The sequence below is a fragment of the Camelus dromedarius genome, chromosome 5 (assembly GCF_036321535.1).
Source record: "Camelus dromedarius isolate mCamDro1 chromosome 5, mCamDro1.pat, whole genome shotgun sequence".
In the NCBI taxonomy this organism is placed as follows: Eukaryota; Metazoa; Chordata; class Mammalia; order Artiodactyla; family Camelidae; genus Camelus; species Camelus dromedarius.
The window spans coordinates 32,787,560-32,814,303 of record NC_087440.1 but is presented as its reverse complement, the minus strand read 5'-3'; the positions used below and the strand labels follow the sequence as shown (position 1 = coordinate 32,814,303).

The following is a 26,744-nucleotide window of genomic DNA, read 5'->3' as shown; positions in this document are numbered from 1 at the left end:
GGACAGAGAGAGATAGAGAAGTGGGTAGATGTGGAGAATGTAGACATGAACAGAGTTTGGTGACTGATGTATTGTGAGGGATGAGGACATAGATCAGAGGGAATAAAGGAAGGGGAAGAGTTAAGGAGGAAGCTTGTGTTTCTGGTGTCTGACTTAGGTGGTGGGTGGTGCTGTTTGCCAAGATGGAAACACAGGCCAAGAAACTGTTGAGGGGAAAATGGGTTTTGGACTGTTGAGTTTGATGTGCCTGGGGATCACCCAGGTGGAAATTCATTATGGATATCTGGGAAGATGCAGATGTAATTTGTTTTCAGCCCGTAGGTGGTACTTGAAGTTTTGGAAATGCGGGAGTTTACCAAGGGAGACTATAGAAGGCAGAGAGAAGAGAGCAAGGGCAGGACCTGGAGGAGTAAGAGCATTTTAGGGAAGAACAAAGTAGTGGGGAAAAGTTGGTGAAGGAGACTATGAAATACTGGTCAGAAAGATTGGAAGAAGACCAGAGTGCATGGTGTCCCAGAAATCAGGCGGGAGTGGTTGAAAATGCCGTGGTCAACAGTTTAGGTGCTCAAAAGCTTACTGTTGAGTGGTGTTTGTGCTTCTTTTATCACGCTCATAAGTCTGCTTGTTTTTCATAGTTACTTTTGGGTGCCTCTCCTCTAGAACAATGTGGGCCTGGGACACTGTGCTGCACATCCCTCAGCATCTGGCGTTGATGTTTTGCACGTTTCGCTCATGTGTACGTACATGATACGTGTTTGCTGCATTGTGTAATTAGGTATCTGCAAACTCCAGCTTGTGGATTGGCCACGTGTTCTTGTAAATTCCGTTTTATTGGAACGCAGGCCTGCCCGCTCATTTACCTGTTGTCTGTGGTGGTTTTCGTGCTGTAACAGCAAAGTTGAGGAGCTGTGACTGAGACCTTGTGGCCTACAAAACCCTAAATCTTTATTATGTGGCTCTTTGTTTACTGATCCCTGGATTAGGGTCTTGAAGCTGTTCTGTGTAAACTGGTAAGATTGTATCTTTGACTTTTTCTTTTTTTTTAAAAATCTTTTTAATACTTTAAGGGAAAATGTGGGGAATAGAACGTACCTTCTCAGGGTTGGTTGTGGTCTTGATTTTGGGATGAAGGCAGCAGAGCCAGGGGAAAGAAAAGTTAGCAGATGGTCGCAGCAGTCTTTTTCAACATGACTGTGGGCCTGAGCAGTACCCTTATAAGGAAAACCACCAGCCCAGGGAAGGTAGGAAGAGAGGGAGCACGGACCCACGCATTTGAGATGTGCCTTTCCAGCCCTGGGATGTACCAGCTACTGTGCTAGGTGCTTGGGTTTCGCTAGTAGCTCAGAATCTGTTTGGAGATGCAGATCCACAGGCAGAAACTTACAATTTCCTGTAATATACCACGCACACTGAAAAAGCTGCACACGTGGTACAGAAGAGGGGCAGCTAGCCCAGCCTGGGGGGAAGCAGTGGGAGGAAGAATGGCCATTTCAGGAGGAGGCCACCAGGTCCTCGGGTGCTGCCTCGCCACGTGGGAGCTGGGAGTGGGTGTGGAGTATAGGAGGCTGGGTGGGGAGGTCTACCAGCTCTCCAGTCAGAAGTCCTATGTGAGAAGTTAGGCCCTGAGGCTGTGCAGTCATGGAGAAGAGGCAGTTCTGAGAGGTCTCCTTGTCTGTCACCAAAGTTTGTCTTCTAGACATTCTTTTTATTTATTTTTTTTCTTCCAGATGACATATTTAGTGTGGTTTAAGTTTGTGGGGATCGTAACCTTGAATTGGTTGATTTTCCCCTAACAAAGTGCAGAAGTCATTTTGCATTAATATGTCTTTTGACTGGAGTTGTCTTGCCTTCAGGGACGATAAAAGCTCAGTGAGCTGAGTGGCTGACATAAGCAAGGAAAGTTCTGTTTACTTACAACTTGCTGTCATTGCACTATCCATGCCCCTCAGTAACAACAAATTTCACGTTCACATCAGTCTGACTGTGCTCCCCCAATGGCCTGGGTGAACTGATGGGGCAGATATTAGGCCTAATATATGAACAAAGAAAGTGAGATACATACTTAGATTTTAAGTTACTTGCCAATGTTCATGGCTTCCAATAAGTTTTTTTTGTTTGCATGTAAGAGCAACTCATCCAGTTACTTCAGAAAAGTAAGAGTTTTTCATAACACTGTTTATGAACTGTAAAATTGGGTGCACCCAGGGAGCTCTGAGTGCTTCCTTTCCCTTTCTCTCTCCCTCTCCTGCCTGTCTCTCTGTCTTCCTCTCCTCCTCTCCACTTACCTGCACCATCCTTTCCTCAATCTACAGATCCATTTTCTCCGTAACTTTGCCTTATTTGTAATCTGTCTTCTCTCAGACACTCTCTGCATCATAGACAACACTTAAAGCTTCAGCTCCCAGTGTTCTTTGGGTCATTAGCTGTTTTCTTCCAGAATCTGATGGGCCCAGGTTCTCTTTACAAGTGAGGCCATATTGTAGCTGGATTGACTCTTCCTGGGTCAAGGGCCTCTCCTGTTGCACTCAGCTTGGACTGAGAAGGTGCACCCACGTGGTTCTTAAAAGTAGGTGGTTGGGCAGCTCCCCTGAGAACCATCAAGTGAGAAGCGAGGCATCCTGAGTTGTGACCTGTCCCGCACGCCACTTCCCTGCCTGGCTCATAACTCACTTCCTACACCTAGTTTCAAAGATACCCTCTTCTGATGTAAGCTGATCCTCATAGGTAAATGCACACATTCACTTACCCTCTCCCAACAGAAAGCACCCCAAAGTCACAGTCAGCTGCTGCTACATTAAGAAGCAGTCATGGGATCCCATCCAGTCTGAATCCACCACCCTCAGTGGTGTCCATTTAAACTCTAGTTCTCTCCAGATGCAGTCCTAGCCATTCTGGACCCTGTGGACTAAATGTTATGTGTGACAGCAGCACACGCTGTGTACAATGGTGGAGACTATCTTAATTCTCACTTTAAAAATGGAGAAGAAATGTCTACCTCTTAATCTCGCTGCGAGAAAGACACGTCCTGCATTGGTCACCAACTCAGTCTGTATTCTGTCTGGTAGAACAGAGCCCGGATCCGCTGATGGGCAGCCTCTTGCTGGCATTCTGAAACCAGATGCTTGGATGTAGTAAGGTTAATCGGAGGAGCCCTTACTCCTAAGCCCTTGACTTGCTGCCTTTTCTCTACTCCTATGAAAAGAGTTCCCTCATCTAGAAACAAGTACTCTATAGAGTTGTTGTCTTTGGCTATTGAATGACTGCATCTTTGGAAATACCATGGAATCTTCTGTTTTCTTCCTGTGCCTTTCTTTGTTAAAATCTGGTTGTGGAGAGTTTTCTTTTCTTTTCTTTTTTTATGAGTTCTTCAGTAGCTAGTGATGTGACATAGAATTATCAGCTCAGTGGCTGCATCTCAAACCAGAATCTTTTTGGATGTTTTTCCCCCTCAACTCCTGTTAAGAGTTTTGAGCACTCTAATTTTGTAATAGATAGAGTAGGTATCTATGGGGCTTGGATTCCGTAATCAAGCTTGTTTATTTCTGAGTATTCTTTCTTGGCTAATTTCCACTGGCTTCTTAGTTAATTGCAAAGGAAAAAAAAAAGAAAAATTTCATTTTCTGCACAGTATTGACATGACTTGCATTTGCACTTAATCATTTGCACTTCTCCCTCAGTAAGTAGAGTAATGTCTTTATATTTACATACCATTAAGAACTATATGATAAATGAAGGGTGGAATTAGAATAGAGGAAATCAGCATAGTCATTTCGTAAATAACCAAGCATCAAGGAATGCTTCAGCCATCAACCAACACCAAATAACTTTAGCCTAATTAAGGCATTGGAGTTTTTTTTTTAACATATGTTGTTTATCTAGTCTTAATTTAGGTAGTAAAAGTTCCCCTTCCCAACCCTGTCCTCTTTCTTTTCAGAGCTTCCCAGCTTTTACTGGGTTGGGCTGGGCTTACCCAATGAGAAATGGGTACCAGTATATCCAGAGCCACAGGAAGATATCTGTGTTATAGGAACACACACACACACACACACACACAGAATTAACAGACCAAGTATGTAATGCTGTATAGTGTTAGATATATCATACAGGGAGTAAATCAGATGGTGATTGTCCTGGGAACAGTGGTTTGGCATCATGTCATTTATTGCTCTCTAGGTATTTTCGAGGTGAACATAGACAGCTAAGAAGTCCACTGCATGGGCTGTGAGAGAAAGGCCAGCTATAAACATTCTTTTAAAAAAAACAGAATGCAGATCTTACATGTTTAACTCTCCACATGAAGCCGGGGTTCTTTAGGACAGCAGTGGTTAATGAGATCCCCCTGCAGTTTGAGCTCCTTCCTGCCAAGTCTCCTGCCCACGCCCACCCTGCTGTGACTCTCATCTCATGTGCGTGTCTCAAGTCTAGCACAGACTTGGAGTCTAGTAGACATTCGATGAAGTGCTTGGTCCAAAGGATGAAAATGTGGGTAGGTTTCGAGGATTAGGCCTCCAAATTTCTGTGGAACACTGTCTCTTTAAGGTTTATATTGAGATTAAATAGGACATTAGTGAAAGAAAACTACCGGGCTCATGTTTGAAGAAAACCAATCAGGTATATGAATATCCGTGAACATGTGTTCTTGCCCACTTGTTTGATGATTTCTTTAGGTGTGGAATTGTTGTGCCAGTTTTCAGAGCGTTTGATAAATATACCAGAAGTGGCTTCTGGTTGGCTGTGTATGAGGCTGCAGGTGTCCCCATCATCCATATTTCACTTTGTTTGTGTTTGTGGCTCTAGGGCCTGCTTGGTGGCACTTTCTCAGAGCAGTTGGCTTGTTGGGAGAGGTGAGAACAGAAGGTGTTTATAAACTTCTAGGATAACTATGTGATAGGAACATTTGACTTGTTTTTTGTTTACTTTGGTACCCTTCCCCAGAAGGGTTTCATTCCCCAGAATTCATGGGATGATTTCTTGATCTTGGCTCTACTCCCCATTGGGCAGTAACTTTTTTTTTGAACTGTGCTCTCTCTCTCTTATGTATTCTTACAACTTTCCTAGTCATGCTTATTACTTTAGTATCTACATCAGGTTCTTCATACTCAGGAACTAGACAGAATTAAATTAATCAACAGGCCAGATAGAAGAAGAGCAGGGCAACTTGGATGATGGTCAGTTGACATTAAGCCTCAGTTTGGGCTTAAGAGTGGTGGAGATGATGAATTTGAGACTGTAGACATTGCGGGGATGGGGGCAGCTGCAGGCCAGGAGTTGCCAAATCCTCCCAATTTTCAGGAGAAACTAGAAATCTGTTGTACATTAAAAAAAATATTTTTTAATGCACGTGGGCCAAGAAAATTTCTCTCAAAACTACCCATTGATGACCTCGAGTCTGTCCACCCCCACTTCAGTGAACAGGTGGGGATGAACATTTTAAAAGTTCACCTTTCAGCTTCCCTCCTCCCACCCTCCTCATCATACTTAGTACCAAATGGACATCTCAGGAGCTTATGTTTGTCTCAGTCACCTTTTTCCTGTATCAGCTTCTCTGTGACCGTTTTCCCCCCATACATGTACAGAGAGTTGCCCCTTGCTGTTCTGGAAGTGTGTAAGGTCTGTGCAGATGTGTGTCCCTGCAGGGAGTCTTCTGTGCTCACCTTAGATCTGGCTGTGTCTGTCTCTCGAAGCATCTAGGGCATGTCCCTGGCATGGATCCCAGAGGGAAGCCCAGGTGTGCGTCCAGGTCACTCAGAGTTAACAGCTTCCAGGGCTTTCTATCGAAGTGGATCCCCCTGTGTCATCCATGCTGGTCAACATAATTAAATTCTTTGATTACATCTCAAGGATAGGCTTCAGAGAGTGAGTACCTCCTGATCACCAGCCTCAGAAGGATTAAAGTGCCTGCATCTTCTGTGGCTGCAGAGCAGCAGCTGCACACCCCTCATTTGGTCCAGGGTGGCCCGTTGTCCTTATCTTTCCCCTTAACTGGACTCTTTCCCTTGAATGTATCTAGCTTGTCTATCATCTGCATCCTTTGTGCAGAGCCCAGGTCATGCTAGTTACTCAGTGAAATTGTATCAAAGGAAGAAAGATAAGTCCCAACCCTGGGTGGAAGTCCTTTGTTACCTCTGATAATAAAGAACAATACATGCTGGAGCAGAAATAGTCATCGAAGCTGGGTGAATGTCCTCTCAGAAGTCTTGGAAAGCTTTGCCTCCATGTGACGCGATTTCCATCCCAGTCTGACCATGAAGGGTGAGTGAAAGTGACTGTTATTCTTCATCCCTTTGCTTAATTGCCGAACCCACAGGACCAGTCTAACTCCCACAGGAGTTCTTTTCAACTGCTGCACTGAATTGCTTGCTTGTTTGTTGTTCTTCTCCACTGGAATGTAAGCTCCATGAGGGAAAGACTGCCACCATCTCATCTCCCTGAGCGTCCTCAGTATCTGGGACAGGGTTGCATGCTGAATAAGTAAGACTGTGTCTTAACCCAGCTCTGCTCCTTGTGTGTGCTTTTTCTTTTCTTCCCCTCGCCTTTTTTTTTTTTTTAATGTCTACACAAGCCTGCACCTCCCTTGGGTAACAGCCCTTCCTCCACATTGGGGCAGACTTAAATTGGCTCTGTCATTTTCCTGCTTAAGCTGGCAGTCCCACATGGTGAGGCAGAGAGGTACAATGGAAATAGGACAGGAATGCAGGAAGAAAACCCATCTTTTTCCTGGCTGAGTCTAGCAGAGTCATCAAGGTAGGTCCCCTCTCTGAGCCTCATTCTCTTTACCCGACCAGGAGAGATGATGAAACCTCCCTCACAAGATGGGAAGATGCAATAGGATGACACCTGAGGGAAGCTTTGTAAAATAACACTGCGATGTGTATATGCTGCTGCAAGTGTAGGCTGACTTGTTTACATGCTCGTCTGTCTTTCAAGGACCAGGGCACCCCAGGTAGGAGCAGGCTGGTCCAGGGAGCTGATTTCCATAACCTCTTCCTTCATCCTGCATGATAGTCTTGTGAAGTGGGTGGCATCATCCCATTTTAAAGACAAACTTTCGGCTGTCAGAGATAGAGAATTTTACCCGCAATTATTCATCAAGTAAAGGCAAAGCCTGCTCTCAGATCTGGGTCATCTGATGACAAATCCAGCTTTCTTTTTACCACCCAGCATCTGTAAGATTGAGACGGGGAGGAAGTGACCACTGTGCCTTGGCCCCGGATTCTGAATGGTGAGCTGGCATACGTACTTGAACATCTCTGCAATTTGCTAACATGTGACACCATACGCTTGCAGTCATGTTAACCCGAGTTAGTATTAGAGTAGCAGTCAATTGATAGATTTTCCCTGTCAAACACTGCACAGCTGGTTAGGTCAGAAGTTAGTTGTTTTCTGGAACATGCTGATTAAGAATGGGGTTGACACTGAATGACAGAAGAGCTGATTGAATGGGACAGAATTTGCATTTGCATATGGGCCTTGAGTCTGACCTGGATTTGTAGGCTATTCTGTGGCCTCCCCAAACATAGAACATGGATGCCCGCCTGCCCACCCATCCCTCTTATGTGGGGATGTCACTGTTGATTGGATGCTGGATCCCAACCAAGGCATTCTATAGTTGGTTGCTTCCGGGGAGTCTCGAGTGAACCTGGAGAGACTCTTCAGTTACCCAGCAGGACCTTGTGCAGCTGCGTGTGGAAATCAGGGTAATTTTGGCATTTCTGAGAGCATTTTAATAGAGCACTGATTACAGATTGCAGGCACCTGGTGGTGGTTCTGTACTGCAGCTGAAGGGTGCAGTTCCAAAGACAAGAACGGGGCTTGACAGATTCCCATTTTCCCACCCTGCTGTATCCCAGGGCCTGGAATAGGTACTGAGGCACCCTTACAACAGCTGATCCAGGCTCTTGGCATGGTTAGCTTGTGCTTTCAGGAGACCCCCCTAATCCAGAGCATTAATTCCCAGAATGATGATGGACTTGTGCCTTGGCCCAGGGCGTGTTCTCCTTCCAGCGGCTCAGAGCACTGAGTCTGTAGGACGGGCTCCTCCTATTAGTTGGGGTCAGCATAGAGCCCTGTGGCTTGGGACTCGGCCAAAACAACTCTGTGCTTCTTGGGCTGTCTTAGGCTGTTCCACTTGGGCAGACCATCGTTGCTTTTGGCCTTGACAGCCAAATGAGCAAACATAAACTGTGAAAATTCAAGAGAAGAGAAGGTGATAGCCAAAAGTTGAGGTTGAGAAATCTATGGGCTGGAGATACTCTAGTCTAACACTAAATTTCATACCAATTCATAAGAAAAAAGATGACTCTGAGAGGAGTCCCCAGTGCAGTTAGTGATGTCTTCTCTCTCTTTCCCCTTCTCTGTTGACATACTTCCTACTCTCACCTTCCACGAGCTTTGGGTTGCTCTAACAGCTTCTACTTGAAAAAGCATCGCAGAAAAGTGGAGAACAGTGGCTAGCCCTAATCTCGGGCTTGCTACTCTTTAGTTGGATGATGTGGGAATCTCTGGACTTCAGTTTCCTTGTGATGTAAGGAAGAGAATTGGATGATCTAGACAATAACTATATCACTTCCATCTGTTGAATTTGCAAGCTCAAGAATACCGACCTTCTAACTTGCCCACATCTTTCTACTGAATGAGCTACTGGTGAGTAGGGCCCCCAGAGATGTCAAGGGATGGTGGTTGGTTTGGAAGGTCTTGTTGAGATGGAAGTCCTCTTGCCAAGACTTTCAGATTTGTGAAGCTGGGGGCATTGCTTCTAGGGAAGCAGCTGTGGTGGCTTGGAGCACTGGCAGTGGAAGATGGAAGACGCAGAAAGAGTGTGGGCTATGAGGTAACAAGGAGGGTCCAAGTTGTGCTTTTGAAATACCAGAGGGGGCTAATACAGCACAGGAAGTGGAAAGAGGAGTTTCCCCTGAGAACCAGCAGAAACCTTTGAAATCTGTGCCTTTCATTTTTAAGCCTTTTCCGGTTTGGAAAATAGCCTACAAGGTTCATAAAACTGCCTGGTGGCAGCCATCCAAGATCCTCCCAGGAGCTGACTCCTGTTGTAAATGGCTGGTCTCCAAAAGAGGGTGGCAAACAGCTGTGGTGAGGCTTCAGTGGGCATTGTCCTGTTTATGGAGATCAGGATTTATTGTAGACTCTCTCTGCTAATGTCTTCTCAACAACCCAGTTTTTAATTTGTGGAATCAAAACAAGCTCTATTCTAACTAGATTACATGATCCTCTTCCAGTTACACAGTATGACCTGCACACTCAAGATGAACAGATATCCAGAAAGAATGATTTGAAATTACAGCCTGATTCATTATCTTTGTAGTTACTGGACAGGGATGATAACAGTATCCTGTCCTCTTGAAAGTAAGGCTGATCAGAGGCAAAACTGTGAAGCAGATGAGTTTTGTCTTGATTTACCTGGAATACGTTTCTATCTCATCTTTTCCGACCTTTTTAATTTCTTCAATAGGAGATGGTGAGGGAGAGCAAAGACTTTTAGGATCACGCTTCCTAGGTTCAAATCCCAACTCTGCCTTTGAAAAGCTGTGTGACCTAGAGCAACTTACTTAATTACTCTGTGCCTTAGTTTCCTCATCTATAAAATGGAAACTTTCCTTCCCTCCCTCCCACTTATAAAACATACTAATGAGGACTTTCAAATACCAAAGTCCCATGTTTAAGTGTGTGTGCCTCATGTCGCATTTGAGGTGCTGATGGGGAAAGCTTTGGAGGCTTGGGTGGAAATCTTTCCAGCACTGTTCAGATTATACTGTGTAGGCACAAAGTCATTCAGTTGACCACTGGGGAGACTGATTAAAGCTGAAATTACAATCCTTGGCTAGGTCCGTATGAGAATAGTTTAATGACCTTATTGAAAATTTCATTCGTGAAATTCAGCCATTGAAGGACAGAGTGCCTTATCTTTTAAATTTTATTTTTATTTTTATTTAAAAAAAATTTTAGTGGAGGTATTGCGGGTTGAACCCAGGACCTCGTGCATGCTAAGCATGCACTCTACCACTGAGCTACACCCTCCTTCCAAAAGTGCCTTGTCTTTTAAGTTGACAAGGTAAATATGTAACAGGGCTCCCGAATGTGTCACATTTCTTCGGTGCCCCTCATTGCTGTGAAAGACTTCATGTCAGAGTGTAACACTGACAAAACAGCAATTACAGAAAACTAATTGAAACTCTTTCAAGAAATGATGAAGTGATGATATTCTCCAAATAAGGGATTCAAGTAGGAAATACTCTTAAAACTGATGATTTAGAGAATATTTTGAGAAGTTTCGTTGTGAGTTTTAGATTTTTAGACAATACATAAACTTGTTTCAACTATATTTTCAGTTTTTATAGGTTTCATACACTTAAAAAATGGAGGGTCTTTTTAAAGGCTCATTATCTTTTTAGTGTTACATTCTCAAGTCTGTTCTAAAGTAGAAATAGCTGAATCAAGAGAACTTATAATTTACCTATGATTTAACAAACAGCTGATAGGAAGACTCATTTTATCCTTGCTGGAGGATTTATTTCATCTGTTTGTTTCTTTGTTTTTAATGGTTGATGTGTTTGGTCCTTTTTTTTTTTTTTTTTTACCCATAACTTTAGTTGTAAACTTCGGTATAAATCAAGCCCCTCCTCTAAAAGGGAAAACACCTGCACCACACTACCTGCGTCTTCCCCTTCCTTTCATGTGTGGGTTTAGTGTTTCCCCCACTTCCAGCTTCAATGTGAGGAAAAGAAGTGTACTAATTCAGCAAGCAGTACAGAACATCGCGCACAACTGAAATGTTTATTTTCGTGTTGTCAGTCCTTGTGTGGCTTTGTCCGTATTTGGTTGGGATAGATTTGTATTACCGGTGTTGTCTACAAACAATGGTCTCAGGCCAACATCCTGTTTTCTTAGTTTGCCAACGAGCCGTGGGGCACCACAGTGACATGAGTACTCAAACATTGGGAGATGCTGCCAGTTCAAGCTCCTTTGGGTTCGATTTCTTTTACAGCCCTTTCTTCTTCCTCTGATATGGTTAAATTCATTTCTGAGGCCCCCTCACACTTTGGATTGATGATAATCCTGGCGTAATCCAGTTGAGTGCACCCCAACCTGCCTTTCCCTCTGGTAATTTATTTCTTCCCTGTAGAATCGAGGTATGGGGACTGTGGAACTTCACTGGTCCTTGAAATTTATGCTTGTGAATGTGGAGGCTCTGTTTTAAAACGAATGCTTTAAAATGGGCGATGCTTTATGAAATCTCCATCTCAACTGAACAAACCCTCCAAATGGCATACTCCTGGCATCTTTGTTTGTGGTTGGTAATGTTGTTTTCGGGTTTTGTCATATCATTTGTTAAAGTTAGGAAGTGATTGACAAGGTGGTTCAAAAATCCACTCACCATATAAATAAACTTGTGTAAAGACGAGTCTTATGGTTTGGGTATAGAGCAGGATTTGTTCTTTGGATATTAACTGACAAGAATGTGCTTGCTGAATATATAAACAAGGAAAGAGGAGATGACAATAGTTTAGGTTTATAATTGAAGCAGGCATGAGTCACTGGCTTGGAGGATCCTGTGAACATAATGTCTCTTACAAGAGGAGGGCTAGTATATACACGGAAGTGAAACCCAACCAGGTCTTAGGGTATTTGGCAGCCTGATGGCAGAAAAGGGCTGCTGCTTTTCCTTAAAGAGCTGAGCATCATGACCAGGGGTGCTGTGTATGGTCGTGCTATATTTGCACTGCTCCAACGGCGTGTGTCCAAGGGAGCAGGGGCAGGCTGACACCTGCTCGGTGTTAAGTTCACATGTCACGGGCCCCGGTATGGAGCTACATTGGCTTAGGGGAAAGGTGCCATTTACTTCTTACAAAAAATCACTTCCAGGCCTCGTTGTAACTGTTCACAGCATTTGCTCTCCTTTCTCACAACTCTTTGAAGATGGGAATTTATCCAGTTTCACCTTTGGGAGTCCTAACACCAGGCCTGGACTGGAGTTGGAAACAGAGTTGGGTAGGCTGATAATTGGATCTCAGTAAAATAGATTTTGATATATCTTCCAGGTTGGGGAGAAAGAGTGTACCTCAAAAATGACATTTTTAAGGAGCACTGTGGTCCAGTTATAGTGGATTAAGAATACTGCCCTGCAGAATCTCGGACCTGTTTTTTTTGTGTCAAAATCCAGAGAGAATCATATTAACATTTCAGCAGACTTTTTTCTAGACATCTTTTTGTGCATATCAATACACACATATAATTTTACATTCATTTTTTCAAGCCATTATGTATAGCTCTATGCCATGATTTTTAAACATTATGTGATATTCCATTGGGTGGAAGGGCTATACTGCATTTTACCAATGAATATTGGATGGTGATGGATATTTAGGTTTTTTAATAATGTTTTGCTTTGAAAAAAAGTGGATCTGAAGTAAGTATGCATCATGTGTAAGACACACAGCATTTCCTTTTTTTCTTTAGTGGAGGTGCTGGTCAAAAGATTTCAGTTCAAATACCAATCTCTGTAAGAGAGGAATTATAACTTCCTTAGACCAGTAAGGATGGGTTAAAAATGGCATAGTTTACAGTTCGTCAGTGCACATACCTAAAGATTCTAATTTACAAAATAAGCAAACTTTGGAAGATGCATTCAGGTACTGTCTTGGTTGTATACATGGGACTGTGTGTGGAAGCGTTTTTGTATATTGTGAAGTGCTGTGCAGACTTCAGTGACTCACTGCTAGAGCTTTACGGATTATTGGCCATGTACTCCCCCCCAAATATTTATGGAGCCTTTTTATTTATTTTATAAATAATTCATTAAATACAGGGTGAAAAAAATCCCAAAGACAATGGTTCTGGACCTGGATGTACAGTAGAATATATCAAAGATATCTTCAAGAAAACAAGTCCTAGGCCCTGCCTCCCAGGTCCCCCGAGTCTCTGTGAGCAGGATTTGGGCACCACAGTTAATGTCGACGTACAGAGTCTTTGTTTGGAATTCCTCCTTTAAGGTATTTTTTGGCTTCTCTGAATATTTTTCTGGCAGAATAGAGAATATTTTTAGCTGTTATTCATACACTTAGATTTTTTATTTTTCCTGTTTGAAAGTTTCAGGCTCCCTCTGGGATATTTTTTTGTGGATTTGCTGTGTGAACTACTGATTTAATCTCAATCCTTGTAAATCTTGTGAAGTCTAAAGTATGGGTTCTTGGTCTGCCATTCCCGTCTTTTTTTTTTTTAATTATTATTTTTTGTTGACGTGTAGTTAATTTGCAGTGTTAATTTCAGGTGTACAGCAAAGTGGTTTGGCTATACATGTACATACATTATATATATATAGTTTTTCAGACTCCGATCCACAGCTCATTACATGAAATTGAATATAGTTCCCTGTGCTATACAGTAGGTCCTTGTTGTTTATCTATTTTATATATAGTAGTGTTTATCCATTGATCCCAGACTCACATCTCGTTTTATACCCTTGGCAAGCCCTTTCTTTAGCCTTTGTTGTTTTACTGAAAAGAATGATGAACTTGTAGTGATGTCATTACTAGATTATAGTTATCTGACCACTAGGGCATATCCAACTCCCTTTTTAGATTCTACTTACAACAACTTTTAGCTAAGAGTTGTATTTGAACTACATGGAAAAAATGGGTGGTGGATTGAAACTTTTGTCTAATTTATCTAATTTATCCTCATGCTTACAGGCTATGGAGAGACTGAAGTTTTCATTTTTTTTTCCTTTAATTTTTTAATCGAGATACTAGGGATTGAACCCAGGACCTTACACATGCTAAGTGTGCACTCTACCAATGATCTGTACCCACACCCCCTAAAGTTTTCATCTTGAAAACTATCTCACCCAAGTTGTCTAAGTAGAAATTTTGCATATTGAGAATAACCAGTAACCCTTACTTGAGTAAACTTTCATAAAGTAGCTAAATTGGCCACAAATAATCTCACTGGCCTTAATTTATGAAACCAGAAAAAATAAAATTGATTTTGATCACATAACAAGTGGCATATTTTCTGGCTACCAGGTGAAGTTTTTGGATTTTGGAGTGTAATTAACTTTTTAGATTATCTCTAAGGTTAATGATTCTATAATATCTGACTTGTAACATTTAGTATTTATATACTGTAGGGTTAAGGGAAGCAATGTAACATTTCTCTACTTTGGTTTCAATATTTATAACATTCCCCAGTTCCTTGTCAAGGTAATTGTGTTTCTCCATCAGGACCTGAGGCTTAGAGAAGAAACAGTTGAATACAGTTAAACTTGAATCCTGTTTATCCTTTAGAATATTACATTGGATGGTGTAGAGGGACCATTGTGAGCAAGATGGGAGTTGGTACTGGAGCCCTTTTAGGATGCTTCCACATTATTCAAACCAGGGATGATGAGGATCCTAGACCAAGGCAGAGGATGTGAGGATGAGGAGGAAATAACTGGTGGAGTCCAGAAATATTAAATCAGATCCACAGACCTTGGTGATTGGTTAGTTATGGGGACTGGGAGGTTTTGAGGGACAAGACTGAGTCCAAATTAACTCAGTGGAAATGCTCAGTTGGCAGCTAGATACATGGATTTAAAACCAGAATGGCAGTGGGAGCTGGGTGCTTGATTTAGGATTAGTGTCAGCAGGTTAAAGGCAGGAGTCAAAGTTGCACGTGAGAAATTTCAAAAACAAAGTGGCAATGCAGAGAAGTCCTATCTTCGAGAACAACCTTATTTCTCTTATTTCTAATTGTTTGAGGTCACCTTACTAGAGTTCCCATGCACTAGGGGAGACCAATTGATTCTCCCCAAAAGTATTCCAGGATGATATCCTGTTTGCTGCTAACTTGGAGAATTCTGAAACTTGCTATCAGCTTATTTTGAGTGCCTCTACCTCAGGGTTGAGTCACAGTGACTAGTTTAAGAGGGTGATGTCTAAAACCAGGGGTTCTGGTTACTCCTTGGTAGTGGGAATAAAACTGTCATGTAGTCCAGATTACTTGTGTTGACACAGTGTAACCATGATCAGAAGATTGCATGTTAAGCATGCAACGTTAATGAGGTTAGACGAATCAGTTCTCTAGTAACATTAAGCTCGGTAGATGGTGGCTCTGTTTCTCCAGAGGTGTCTCTTACCTCTCAGGTGAGAAATATTTAAGCCTTGTAGGCTGTACCAACTTAGAATCATCTGCCTGATAACGAACACCCTACCACGGGTCATCTGCGGTTTTAATTTGCTGGAGTCCCTGCCACTCCTCCTTGTCGCCTGACCACAGTACAAGTGTCAGTTCAAGTACTGGAAACGTTAGTGTTGAAATACAAAAACACCTCACCTCCCCACCCCTTTACTTGTGTACTTTATCTGCCCTACCCGTGCGGTCGTTTCAGTTGACAACTCCTACTGGAAAGGAGGATTCCCTGGGAGTGACAGAAGTGGTTATACGTTAGATGGCTTCAAGTGAGAAGATAGAGGAAAAGACTTGAGGGAGCTTAAAGCAAACTACGATTAGTTTCCACAGCTGCCACTTAAGGCAGCCAGCTGCTTTGACTTGCAAATGATGCTGTAGGTTGGTTTCTTGGATGGGAAAACTTTGTAATTATAGCCTCTAGAAACTGTGGACAGGGAAGAGAGAGAACTTCCATGGGGTTGTAGTGGAAGATAAATGATTGTTCCTGTACTCTTCTGAGTTCTTAGCCGAGACCCCTGTAATAAAAGACAGGTTAACTAGAGAAAAACAATTGGAAGTTTATTACCTCATGCATACATGGGAGAGACCCTTGGAAAAATGAGTAATTCCTGAGGTGGCTTATAGAATTCAGGACTAAATACCATCTTACTAGAGAAAAGGGCCGGTGGGGAGGGGAGATGTCAGCCTCTTAGGAAGAGTAAATGATTTTTAGAAAAGATGAAGGGCCCTTAGAAGATTAAGTGGGAGATATGACAGTTCATAATAAAGTGCGTCTGAGTGTGGTGTCCACTTCTAGCCTCCTCTCTCTCCTGTGATAAGAGTCAGTCTTCCCTGTGGATGAAACTCCTGGAGAGGGGACTGAAGAAACTGAGTTCTCTTTGGAGGATCTTTCTCTAGACAGATAAAGGGAACTCAGAGAAAGCCCCTCCCTGCATTTGTTGTGTTTTTTTTTTCAGATGCCTTCAGCTCAAATCAGTCAATGTGCCAAAGCAGTGTATTTTGGGGTGGCATGTCCTGCTCCCCTCCAGGGTAATGTCGGTTGGAGTCACTGTGGTCATTGGGGCACTGCTGCTCTGTATTCATCTTGTTTTCCTCACAAAGAGGTCCCAGCGATGGGCTGGACTTTGATTTACCAGGAGGAAGATGTAGGACCTGATAAAGCTGGTTGCTTAAATGGAGAGAACAAATCCTGTACATTCTCTTTCTGTATTCTCCCATTCCCATAGGTCCTCCTCAGGCTCTCGGCTTTTAAATTAGGTGTTGGGGTGGCTGCAGGAGAGCCGGTTAGGGGGTTGTTTAAAATACAGATCTCAAGATTCTGATTTGGTCAGGTGGAAGGCAAGGCCCGTGGGTCTGCAGTTTTGCAAAGCTCTCCTTGCCAAGTTGAGATGTGCAGTCAGGTTTGGGAGACATTCAGAGATGATTGCCATGAAGCTACAGCAGTATCCCTTTTACTCTCTGATTCTTGCTCTCCTAATCTGCCGTCCATTCCCGGTTCTGGGGTGGTGTTAAAAACATACACAGGTGCTCCAGTCACACAGGTCTGTTAGTATCCTCGTCCTGAACAAAACCTGGAGACAATTTCCCATAAAAATGAGCCTGATAATCTCCTACTAGTGACTTTCCTGAGGGTGAAGCGTATAAATTCCTCATCCTGATAACACTTTGTACAGAGCCTTCCATGTATTAGACTGTTTATCCACATGTAGAGGGTTTCATACCAATGAAGGAGAAAAGCAAGGCTTTGGTAAATAAAGTTGAGTTTCTGGTATGGATGGCCACATTTGTTCAGTGTCTATAAGTTCAGAGTGTCTTTTATTTTTTATATGAAAAAATGTGAATCTGAGTTGCAAAAGCAAAAGTCATGCCATCGTTGGGAAGCCCGATGAGTTTGGGAAGATGACTTTCTACATTGATTACAGGACATTTGAAGCCACTGTGCTGCCACTGGCTTTCTTTTTCACGTGTTTCCCAAATGGTGAGAGGTGGGAGGCCTTGGAGCTAGAAAAGAACTAGTACATGTTTCTCTCTTTTTAAAGAAATGTCCCTGTAAATTATAAAACCTTGCCTTGGAAAGTCATGGTGTAGATCATGGCAGGGGAATTTCTGTTTGTCAGGGTATCAGTTAGAGGTCAGCACACTGAGAAGCAGGTCCCCCTACACTGTTGTCATTTTGTTCTCACCAGTATGAAGAACCTGGTGGCAATGATAAAATGTCATGATCTGAGCACATAGATCTGGCCACAGAGCTCTAATATGTAGACAGAGGTATAGCTAGATAATAAAAAGCAACACTTTGTATTCTTTATTCTTGGTGCCATTAAGAAAACCTGTTCTATTACAAAATTGAAACTAGGAGAAATTTCTTTAACTAGAGAAATTTTTTTTTAAAAATATATCTCTTTCCTGCCCTAAGGTTGCAGGTGGATGGCTATGTTGGTTGCATTTGTGAATCTTGCATTGGGAAGGATGTTTCCATGGTCTTCCATTATAAATCACCTGGACTTAAGGGAAACCTTTGATGTAGTCAGTGGTCAACTCCTGGAGAACAGGGACTATTTCTTAGTTATTTCTTGTATCTCTAATACTGAGCATTGAAGTGGCACAGAATAGGTGATTGTTTACCAGCTGGCTCAATTTTACAGCAAGTTGATCAGCTCTTTGAGCTGCTGTTACCATATCTTGCTGCACTGTAGATCCCTATGCAGGATGTCTGAGTACTCTGTACAGCCTGCCTGACCAACCCACAGGTCCTCTCTGCATCTTTAGTCCTGATTTGTTAATTGCTTGAACAAATGTCGGTTACTGATTAAGACATAGTCTCTGACTAGGATGATGGAATGGAAGATGCTTACTCAAGTTACAGTTGAGTTTTTCGATGATAGCGTTAAGATTAAGCTTGACCTTCAATATAATAAACACAAAGAAGCAAAATTAAGACCTTGAGGGAAGTACAACTTTGGAAAACTAAATATAACATGGGGACTGTATATATGTAAATTTGGGGGTAGGGGAGAGGGGAGACTCATTGTGAGTCAGCAACATGTTGCTTTATTTTCTTAATTATTGGGCACCACTGCCAGTTAACCACAGGAGCATGACATGTGGGAACTGCTGGGTCACATTTCCAAAATACTTGGCGTTAGTCAGACTTCTTTTTTTTTTTTTTTTTTTTTTTTTTTTTTTAAGAATTCTGTGTCCACTTTGGCTGAAGAAAACTGGAGAATTTGGCAGGGGTCCAGAGCATGGCATCTAGAGGGAGAGGAGCACTGGAAAATAGCACCTGTTGAAAGACGCCAACAAATACAAATAAGAGTTAATTTCTTAGCCTGCTCCAAAGCAGCTGAAGGGTGATTAAGTTAATGGTCTTCTATTGTGTGTATACTTATCATGTGGAAGATGATATAATTATTTCTGCTATGAATGGAATTAGGGAAATGGGTTTACGTTAGAGTTAAAGGAGATTTTGAAGTTACCTGAGGAACCTCTTGACCTGGAAGATGGTTAGACAGTGGAAAGACCTCTCGGCTGGAAATTTGAAACCGTGGTCCTTACAGGATGGGAATGGGTTGGGTACCACTTGTCAGTTACAGTCAGGTGCAGGTGGGTCAGAGACTGGCCTGTCTTCCAGATCCCATTTTGTGCTGCTCATCTTACATGGCGTTTGTCATTTTCAGCGAGGAAATCTGAATTCCCTTTCTGTCAGTACTTTTATCACAATTATTATCTATGTGAAGCTCTTGCTTTTAATGATTCTCTGATACATTTCAAGCAAGTGAGAGGTTAGACCACCAATTGAAAATTTTCTTCACCTGCAAATCGACTTGGTGCTCGTTCTTACATGGCCTCTGACAATATTGCCGGTTTCAACCTGCCTTTGCTTGTTCTTCTCTAGAAAACTCCCTGAGTGCTCTGCTCCCTTGGTCTACAATGAGCGCCAAATCTGCCATCAGCAAGGAAATTTTTGCTCCGCTGGATGAAAGGATGCTGGGAGCTGTCCAAGTCAAGAGGAGGACAAAGAAAAAGATTCCTTTCTTGGCAACTGGGGGTCAAGGCGAATATTTAACGTACATCTGCCTATCAGGTAATGAAAATCAGATGTGAATATTACTGAAACAGCTTCTGTTGTAAAGCAGTTAATGCTAAGATATCCAGGAGGGTTGTATCCTCAGGTTTGGATGCGACCTCCACCCATCCCCCGTTCTCTGTTGCCTTCTCTGATCTGTATTTACTCGTGCCACCTCGGCTTTTGAGGTTGCCTTGTCTGAAGAGGTAATGAAATTCAATTGTAATGTGTTTTCTGTTTCATTAAGAGCTTCCGTAAAGTGGTTGGCAGACACATCCCTTTGTCCATCCTTTTCCTTCACCAGGGCCCCGACACAAAACGGGCTCTTCTCTGAGATATTTGTTTCAGAACTGCTCCTGGAGTTTGCATAATTGTTACTACTAGCAGCCTGAGTTCCATGGACTTTTCTTTCTCTTCACAGTTGCCAATAATCAGTAATAGTTTGTCTCAAGATAAATATTGACACGTTATGGAATATGAGCAAGTAGACCCAGCTCGTAAATCACAGCTTTGCCTGACAGCTGTTCCTTGTCAGAAAGAGGCATCTGTTCTATTACGCTTAGAATTTTGTGGGATTATTTTTTTTTTCTCTTTCTGTTTGTGTTTGTGGGCTTCCCTGTGGATTCATACCAAGTGTTTTGAGATAAAATTTGGATAAGTTTTCCATAGAGTTGTGGGTGATGCTAATCTGAGCACCTGGGGCTTTTGTAATATTTCTGATATTTCTTGTAACTGGGCACTGGAAGAAATACGCTTACCCTAATGCATCTTTTTCCCAATTTTCTTCAATTGTGGCTTGGGAATACAACTTTATTTTTGGACATTTTTAGCTTTTTTAAAGAATTAAGCCTCTGATCATTTAAGCTTATTAGAATTTATTTTAGGGTAGAGATAACATTTTTCTAGAAAGAACATGTAAAGATGATAAGACTGTCTTAGTTTAAAATGAGATGAGAACATAGCCCTTCAGTAAGAAGGCCTTTTAAGTGGTTAGAAGAAAGCTTTTATCTAAACGAGTGTGAGAGAGTTAACTTTGAAATATTGGTCTCTCTTTCTCAGGTTATAAAATTTGGTGATTGTTGGACATTTCCAATCCTTTAGTGTGCTGGGCAGTGCTTGTCATATAATAGGGGCTCAATTAATATCTAAGGAAATCACCTTTCCAAATACCTTCCTCGTATTTTCTTAATGAGATTCAGGTCTTAAAAGTGTTTTCACATTTCAAAGTGTCAATTCTGGAGTTTTTGCTTGCATCAGTCATGAGCAGTATGCATTCAAGTGAATTTTGTTTTATATTTGGGCTGAGCTGAACATGGGACGAGCATGGACACAGTGATTCTAGTTTTATTACGTTCTATTTTCTCAGTGTATAATTGAGATTTCTTGAAGATGGGTAGTTGCAGAAAAGGTGGATGGTCTAGAAGCCCCTAGAGTTTTGCCTGAAACTGAAAAAGAGGGTGGTTTTGTTTGCCCTTGAGGCACGTGCTCTTGTCAGCCTGCTTCTGATCATGAAGTCTGCAAGAGTGATGCGGGGCCTCTCACTGCCTCCTGCCATTGAAATAGCATGACCGCAGCCCTGCCAGGGGAGGTAGTGACCTGGCGCTTGTTGGATAACTGCATTTTCTTTACAAGTTACACAGACCTTCAGGTTTAAAGTCTGAAACTATGATAATTGCTTTTTTGGTTGCATTCTAATAGAGGAGAGTCTTTTGTTCTGAAAGTCTTCATCCTTTTCATAGATTTGAATTTCGAGGGGTTAGGTTGATAGAGGAGGTCTGACATTTAAGCAGCTGGTTTAACGGAAACTAGGGCAGAGGAAAGCCAGGCAACTTTGACACCAAGTTTTTGGCAGTTTGATCTTTTATATAATTGAGAAAGAAGCAGCCACCTTTATTTTCTAACTTACACGAAGCATAGAGGGCTAACAGTCCCATCTCTGGTCAGGTATTGTTTTAATTAACAAGTTATTAATTACTCAAATATTTATTAAGCACTTTTAGTGTGCTGAGCGCTCGCGGTGCTGGGGGGTCAGTTAGGAGACAAACTCACGAAGTTTACCTTGTTTGGTGGGAAAGGAGCAGTAGACGTATATACATTACTCACTAAAGTAAACAAAATTATGAACTGGGAAGAGGTTAAAGAGGAAAAATACAGTGATGTGAAAGCATGTGTGGGGAGGATTTGGGAGAACCTAGAGCTGCAGGAAAAGTGGGGTCTCACTGGGTCTGGAAAGAGCTGGTGTGAGTACAGGGGGCATTTGCATTCCTGGCGGAGGGACGGACGGGCATCTTCATTAGAAGACTAAGCTGGATTCTGAGTTCTTGTCTTCTGTTCAGTCCCACTTAGTCTTTGCAGCTGAACTCGCACAGGCGGCTGTGATGTGAAAACAGAGCCCGGGAATGACAGCTCTCCCTTCCTGCTATCCGCGTCAACCACCTCTGCTTTCTGGGAGTCTGAGCCCTTCAACGCTTGTGTTTTGGTTGATGAAAACCAGCTATCCATTCTGAATAGACAGAATGTGTCCAAATCAGGGCAATGCCTGCAAATAATTTTTAATCACTTTCCAAACAGCATAAAGAGTTAAATTCTTTCTTTAAAAAAAGAGGAATATCAGCTTTAAAAGCTTGCCAACATATGCGTGTATAAGCATGGGTGTTTTATATATCTGATGTCTTTTACTAATGTTTCTCTGTGCGAGTTTTTTTTCCACCAGTGTCTGGCAGCATCTGTAATCTGAGAGGTAGGGGCCTGTGATCATAAGGCTTATTATTTTCAGAGTGGGTTGTGTATCCTCTGGAGAAATCCAAAATTTGCTGGAGCAAAGGAAATAAGATCTTTCTTGAGTTATTTCGCTATACGTGTGTAAGGAAAGAAATAATCTCTCCAGTTCATTCATGGACCTTTGGTAGAATCTGAGTCTTTCTCATTGGGCGTCCTGACTGGCTTTTTGAATTGCACACAAATACTGTCATATAGAGATGCCTCTGTGGTTGGCATTCTTGGTTTCTACTTTTCTGTTCAGCTATGGCCAAAATTAAAAAGACCGACAATACCAAGTGGTAGCAAGCATGTGGAGCAATTTGAGCTCTCCTACTTTGCTGGTGGGAATGTAAAAATGATAGAATCGGTTTGGTAAACAATTTGACAGTTGTTTATAAAGTCAAACATACATTTATATGACTCAACAACTCTGTTCCTAGGCATTTACCCAAAAGAAACAAAAACATACGTCCACATAATGACATGTACTTAGAGGTTCCTAACAGTCTTATTTATAATCAAAAATCAGAACTCAGATGTCCAGCTATATGTGAGTGGATAAGCAAATTATTTTTGTAACTGTGCAGTAGAATACTACCTGGCAGTAAAAAGAAGTGAACTACTAGTACATGCAGCAACGTGGATGAGTCTCAGAAGCCTTATGCTGTGTAGGGGAAAAAAACCCAGCAAAGACTACATGCTGTATGATTCTGTGTATAGGAAATTTTAGAAGGCACAGAACTTAGGCTATAGTGACAGAAAGCCCGTTGGTGATTTCCGGGGGGTGGAGTTTATGATTGACTGCAAAGGAGCATGAGAAGATTTCTTGCAATGGTCTAAATTCTCTGTGTTGATTGTGATGGTTAACTGGGGCATATACATTTTCCACAGCTCATCAAACTACATGCTTAAAATGGGTGCATCCTATTATATGTATACGTATCTCGGTAAAATTGATTTTACAAAATGTCTTACAGAGTCACTTGTGGGATGATTGTAAGAGTTTATTAACCTTTTTATCTCTGTCTGCCTGGTAAGGTGGACAGAAGCTAGCTCTCTCCTTTGTAGATATGAGACGTTATCCTAGACAGCCTTTTGAATCCTCAGACAGGAGCAGCTGTGTGTTATTAAACCTGTGCTTCCATCTATCTGGTCTGTGTGTCAGTGGGTTCTAAGTTGCTTTTAGCACCTGGTATGTTGCCAAATATAGACCCAGTAGATGCTTAAATGGAAGATGCTGTTTAAATGTATGGCTTACTACATACCTGGTTATAGTATAGACTTTATTTATAGCTTAGAGCTGTTAACTCATTCAAAGTGTACAGCAAGCTCTGCCCACAGTCGTTTCTACAGTTGGTTGCCCTCTCCATGATGTCTGGGTCTATGAAACTAAACTAGAATCATGCTAAGAAATTAAAATCAGTTTATTATTCAAGGCCAGTTACCTGCTGAACATTCTGCAATTTCATGTTTAAAGTCTATTTTCCTGATGCTGTTTTAATTCTGTATGCAGAATGTGTAATGCTACCTTTCATGTCCATAGATGGATAAAAATCTTTCCTTGGCTGCTACTCATTGTCCCCATAGAAGGAGCATGAAGAAATTTTAATTTCTGTGATTAAGGCATTCTCTTCCATATTTTGTTAAAACAGGAAATCTTAGTCTTTTCAAAATGATTTTAAATTTGTAGTGAGCCAAGTTTTCTTATACAAAAAGTTCTGAATGATCTTTGATGGAATCGTTTATGTAAATGGATCCCCATGGAAGGTAATGATGTAGATTAGGAGCCTAGAACCTGGCAATACTGTTCTTTATCTCTGTGGTTGCCAGTCCGAAGTGTTCCTTAGAATAACCTCTAGAACTTCACAGGTGGCCTGGTCCCACCTAGGCCCTACTAGTGCAGCACTAGGAGTTGGGGGAAATGCACCCGCATCTTGAAAGTATCATGCAGGAGACGCTTAGGCTGAGGTTGAGAAGCTTCGCTGTCTTGAGGAGTTATGCTTTTGTTTGTCTTATTGGTATACTTGACATAATGATGTATTTTTGGTACTCAAGTCTATTGAAAGAGGGACTTCTTAGTCGTTTTCTTCTTGACTGGCCATGGCCAAAGCTCTGAATTTCTCTGGTATTCAGAATGACAAGTTCTTCAATTCAGTTGACAGGTTCAAAGCTTTCTTTGGGCTCTGAGGTTCTAGGATTTTATAGCAAATTTCATTCTCATTTCATACATATCATGTAGGGAGAAATTCAGCTTGTTAATAATCCAAATGGACACTCAGAACATTTACGAGGGTTTGAGGACATGCTTTGTAAGTTGTTACTGGAATTAGGGTAACCACAGTTAATTGTCAGTGATCTGGCATAAGAAAGACATTCTTTTTTATCTGCTTTCTAATTCAGACTGGAACTCAGCTCAAGGTCTATAAATATTAGAAGAGAGAGAAGAGAAGAATACAAGACAGATGAAATTTGACCTTGATAGAGATGGTTTATTCAGGAGTGGTGAGTTAATTTTCCAAGAGTTTTTATCCAAGAAAAATGAAGAAATCAACACTGAACTCAGAGGCATACAAAGATATTAGCAGGGAAAGAAGAAATACAAAACGCCTGTAAGGATGATATTTATTTATTATTCTTTATTACAGAAGTAGTAAATATTGCTGAAAATATCCATCTTTCAATGCAGAGGAAAATAACAATCATCTGTGTATATTTTATTATATGTTTTAATCCGGTTAACCCTCACAACATCCCTATCAATTAGGCAGTATGTTCTTTTCCCAGATGAAAGGACCATTGTTGATCAGAGAGGTCGTGATATTACAGGGCCACCACTTTGGAAGTGACAGACAGAAATCCACACAGTCTTGTAACCCCAGTGGCCATACCTGTACTGCTGTAGCACCCCACTTTTTCTGACATAAGTCAAGAGGGGTGTGGTGAAGAGACGGCCATGTTTTAAAGACCAGATTTCTCCCGAACTCTTCAGAATTGATAAAGACATTGAACAGTTTTGACCTCTAGTGTCTTCTATGTAATTTCCAAGGTTATTGAATAATAAACTCTCCTACATTTGGAACATACATCAGGGTGAGCCTTTTATCACTTTATTATAGAGATTTGGTATGTAAATCTAGCCATAAAACTTTAAGTAGCTCTGTAAGACAATGCAATAAAGCAAAGTTATTTCCAGTGTCTTGATTATATGAGTCTTTCTACATCCTTTATTTTATTTTATTTTATAGAAATACAGTATCTTATGTTATACTTTATATTGAGAATTTGGCTGTTTTGTGATACATGCTTAGACATATGAAAAAATTTGCAACAACAATATCCTTAGTTAGGTGAAGTTGGGATTAGTTAGGGCTTTCTTCTGAAATGTTTTCAGCAGATTTTGCCACTGGGTGTCGTTGGTAAATGACCTTCAGTGTAGCACCTGCCATACATCTATCACATGCTTCGTGCTCAATATCCTTAGGGCAGCACCAGCCCCCGTTTGAATTAGGAACAGTAATAATACTAACAGTAGTAATGGTATCTATTGAGTTCTTGTATTGGTCAATGTTCTATACCCTTTATGTATATTAACTCACTTAATTCCTTATAATGATGTTCTGAGGTAGATGACAGTACTGTCCTCATTTTGTAGATGAGGAAACCAAGCATAAAGAAGTAAGCTGGCTTGCCCAGGATTATCATTTTGTGAACAGGCGTTATCTCATTTAATCCTCACAACAGCGTTGGGATGTACTGTCTGTTGTAGTTTCTCTTTACAGACGAAATAGCCGAGGTTTGAAGTGGGTAAGGACACTGCCCGGGGTCAGGCAGCTGGATGATGATAAGGCTGAGACTAATATCTGGGTCCTTCTCACTCCCAGGTGTGCACACTTAAGCATTTTTTTTTCTTCCATCCAGGCCTCGGACCAAGACACCAAACTCCCTACTTCCTTAAAAACAATGTGGCAACATTCCTTGTACAAAGCATCTTAATCTCCAAGGATTTAGAGGATGTGTTGTTGGCCACTTCTGCTTTTCTAGTGGTTTAGCACGGCAGCAGAATTTTCTTTCTCCCTGTTCTCGTGTATGTGTTCCAATACTAAAACCAGATGGAAACAAGGGAAAACTCTTCACAGAAGCTGGTGCCAAAACATTTCATTTAAAAAGGAAACTCCATCTGCGCGCTCTCCCACCACACAGCCCACTGGGAAGAACAGGAATTTCACAGCTGATTCACTTCTGTTCATTTTGATTGGTTTTGACGAATTGCAAAGGTAGAGCACGCGGTGGCGGGGAGATTGCAAACTAAGGCGGCTCTTCTCCTGGAATGAGGCCGGCAAGGCTCTGGGAAGCCTGCTGACGTCCTAAACAGCAGCCGAGCGAGCGGCAGGGTTTCAGTCCTCGCAGATGCATTCCTTAGTGGTGGTGATGTCCTGACTTTTAGATGTTAGTGCTCTTTGCTGTTGTACAGTGAGTTAAACATCACCAGGGTTTCATTTGTCAGTAATTTGTAGTCATAGTCAGTAATTTGTGGCCACTTGTCAATAATTTGGAGTCCCCATTGCTCCTTGTGTTTTTCCAGCCCAGCTATGTGGAACACAGGCATAGGCATAAGACTCACTGGGTAAAATACTGGCTGTACTAGGTCTTTCAAGTCTTTGAGCCTCTGTTTTCTCATCTATATAATGGAAATATCTCTATCCCAAGGGCATTTTGATGATTAACTGAACCATAT

The 26,744-nt window shown here is 41.7% G+C and overlaps 1 protein-coding gene across 1 annotated transcript in view; it reads left to right on the top strand.

The window, feature by feature from the left end:
- The window catches only part of STXBP6 (syntaxin binding protein 6), a 222,358-nt gene that overhangs the window by 45,992 nt on the left and 149,622 nt on the right, over positions 1-26,744 (top strand). Inside the window, exon 2 of the mRNA XM_031453518.2 lies at positions 19,079-19,267. Within this exon, the coding sequence (XP_031309378.1) occupies positions 19,114-19,267 (154 nt within the window). The 5' untranslated portion in view covers positions 19,079-19,113. The remainder of the gene's footprint in view (positions 1-19,078; positions 19,268-26,744) is intronic.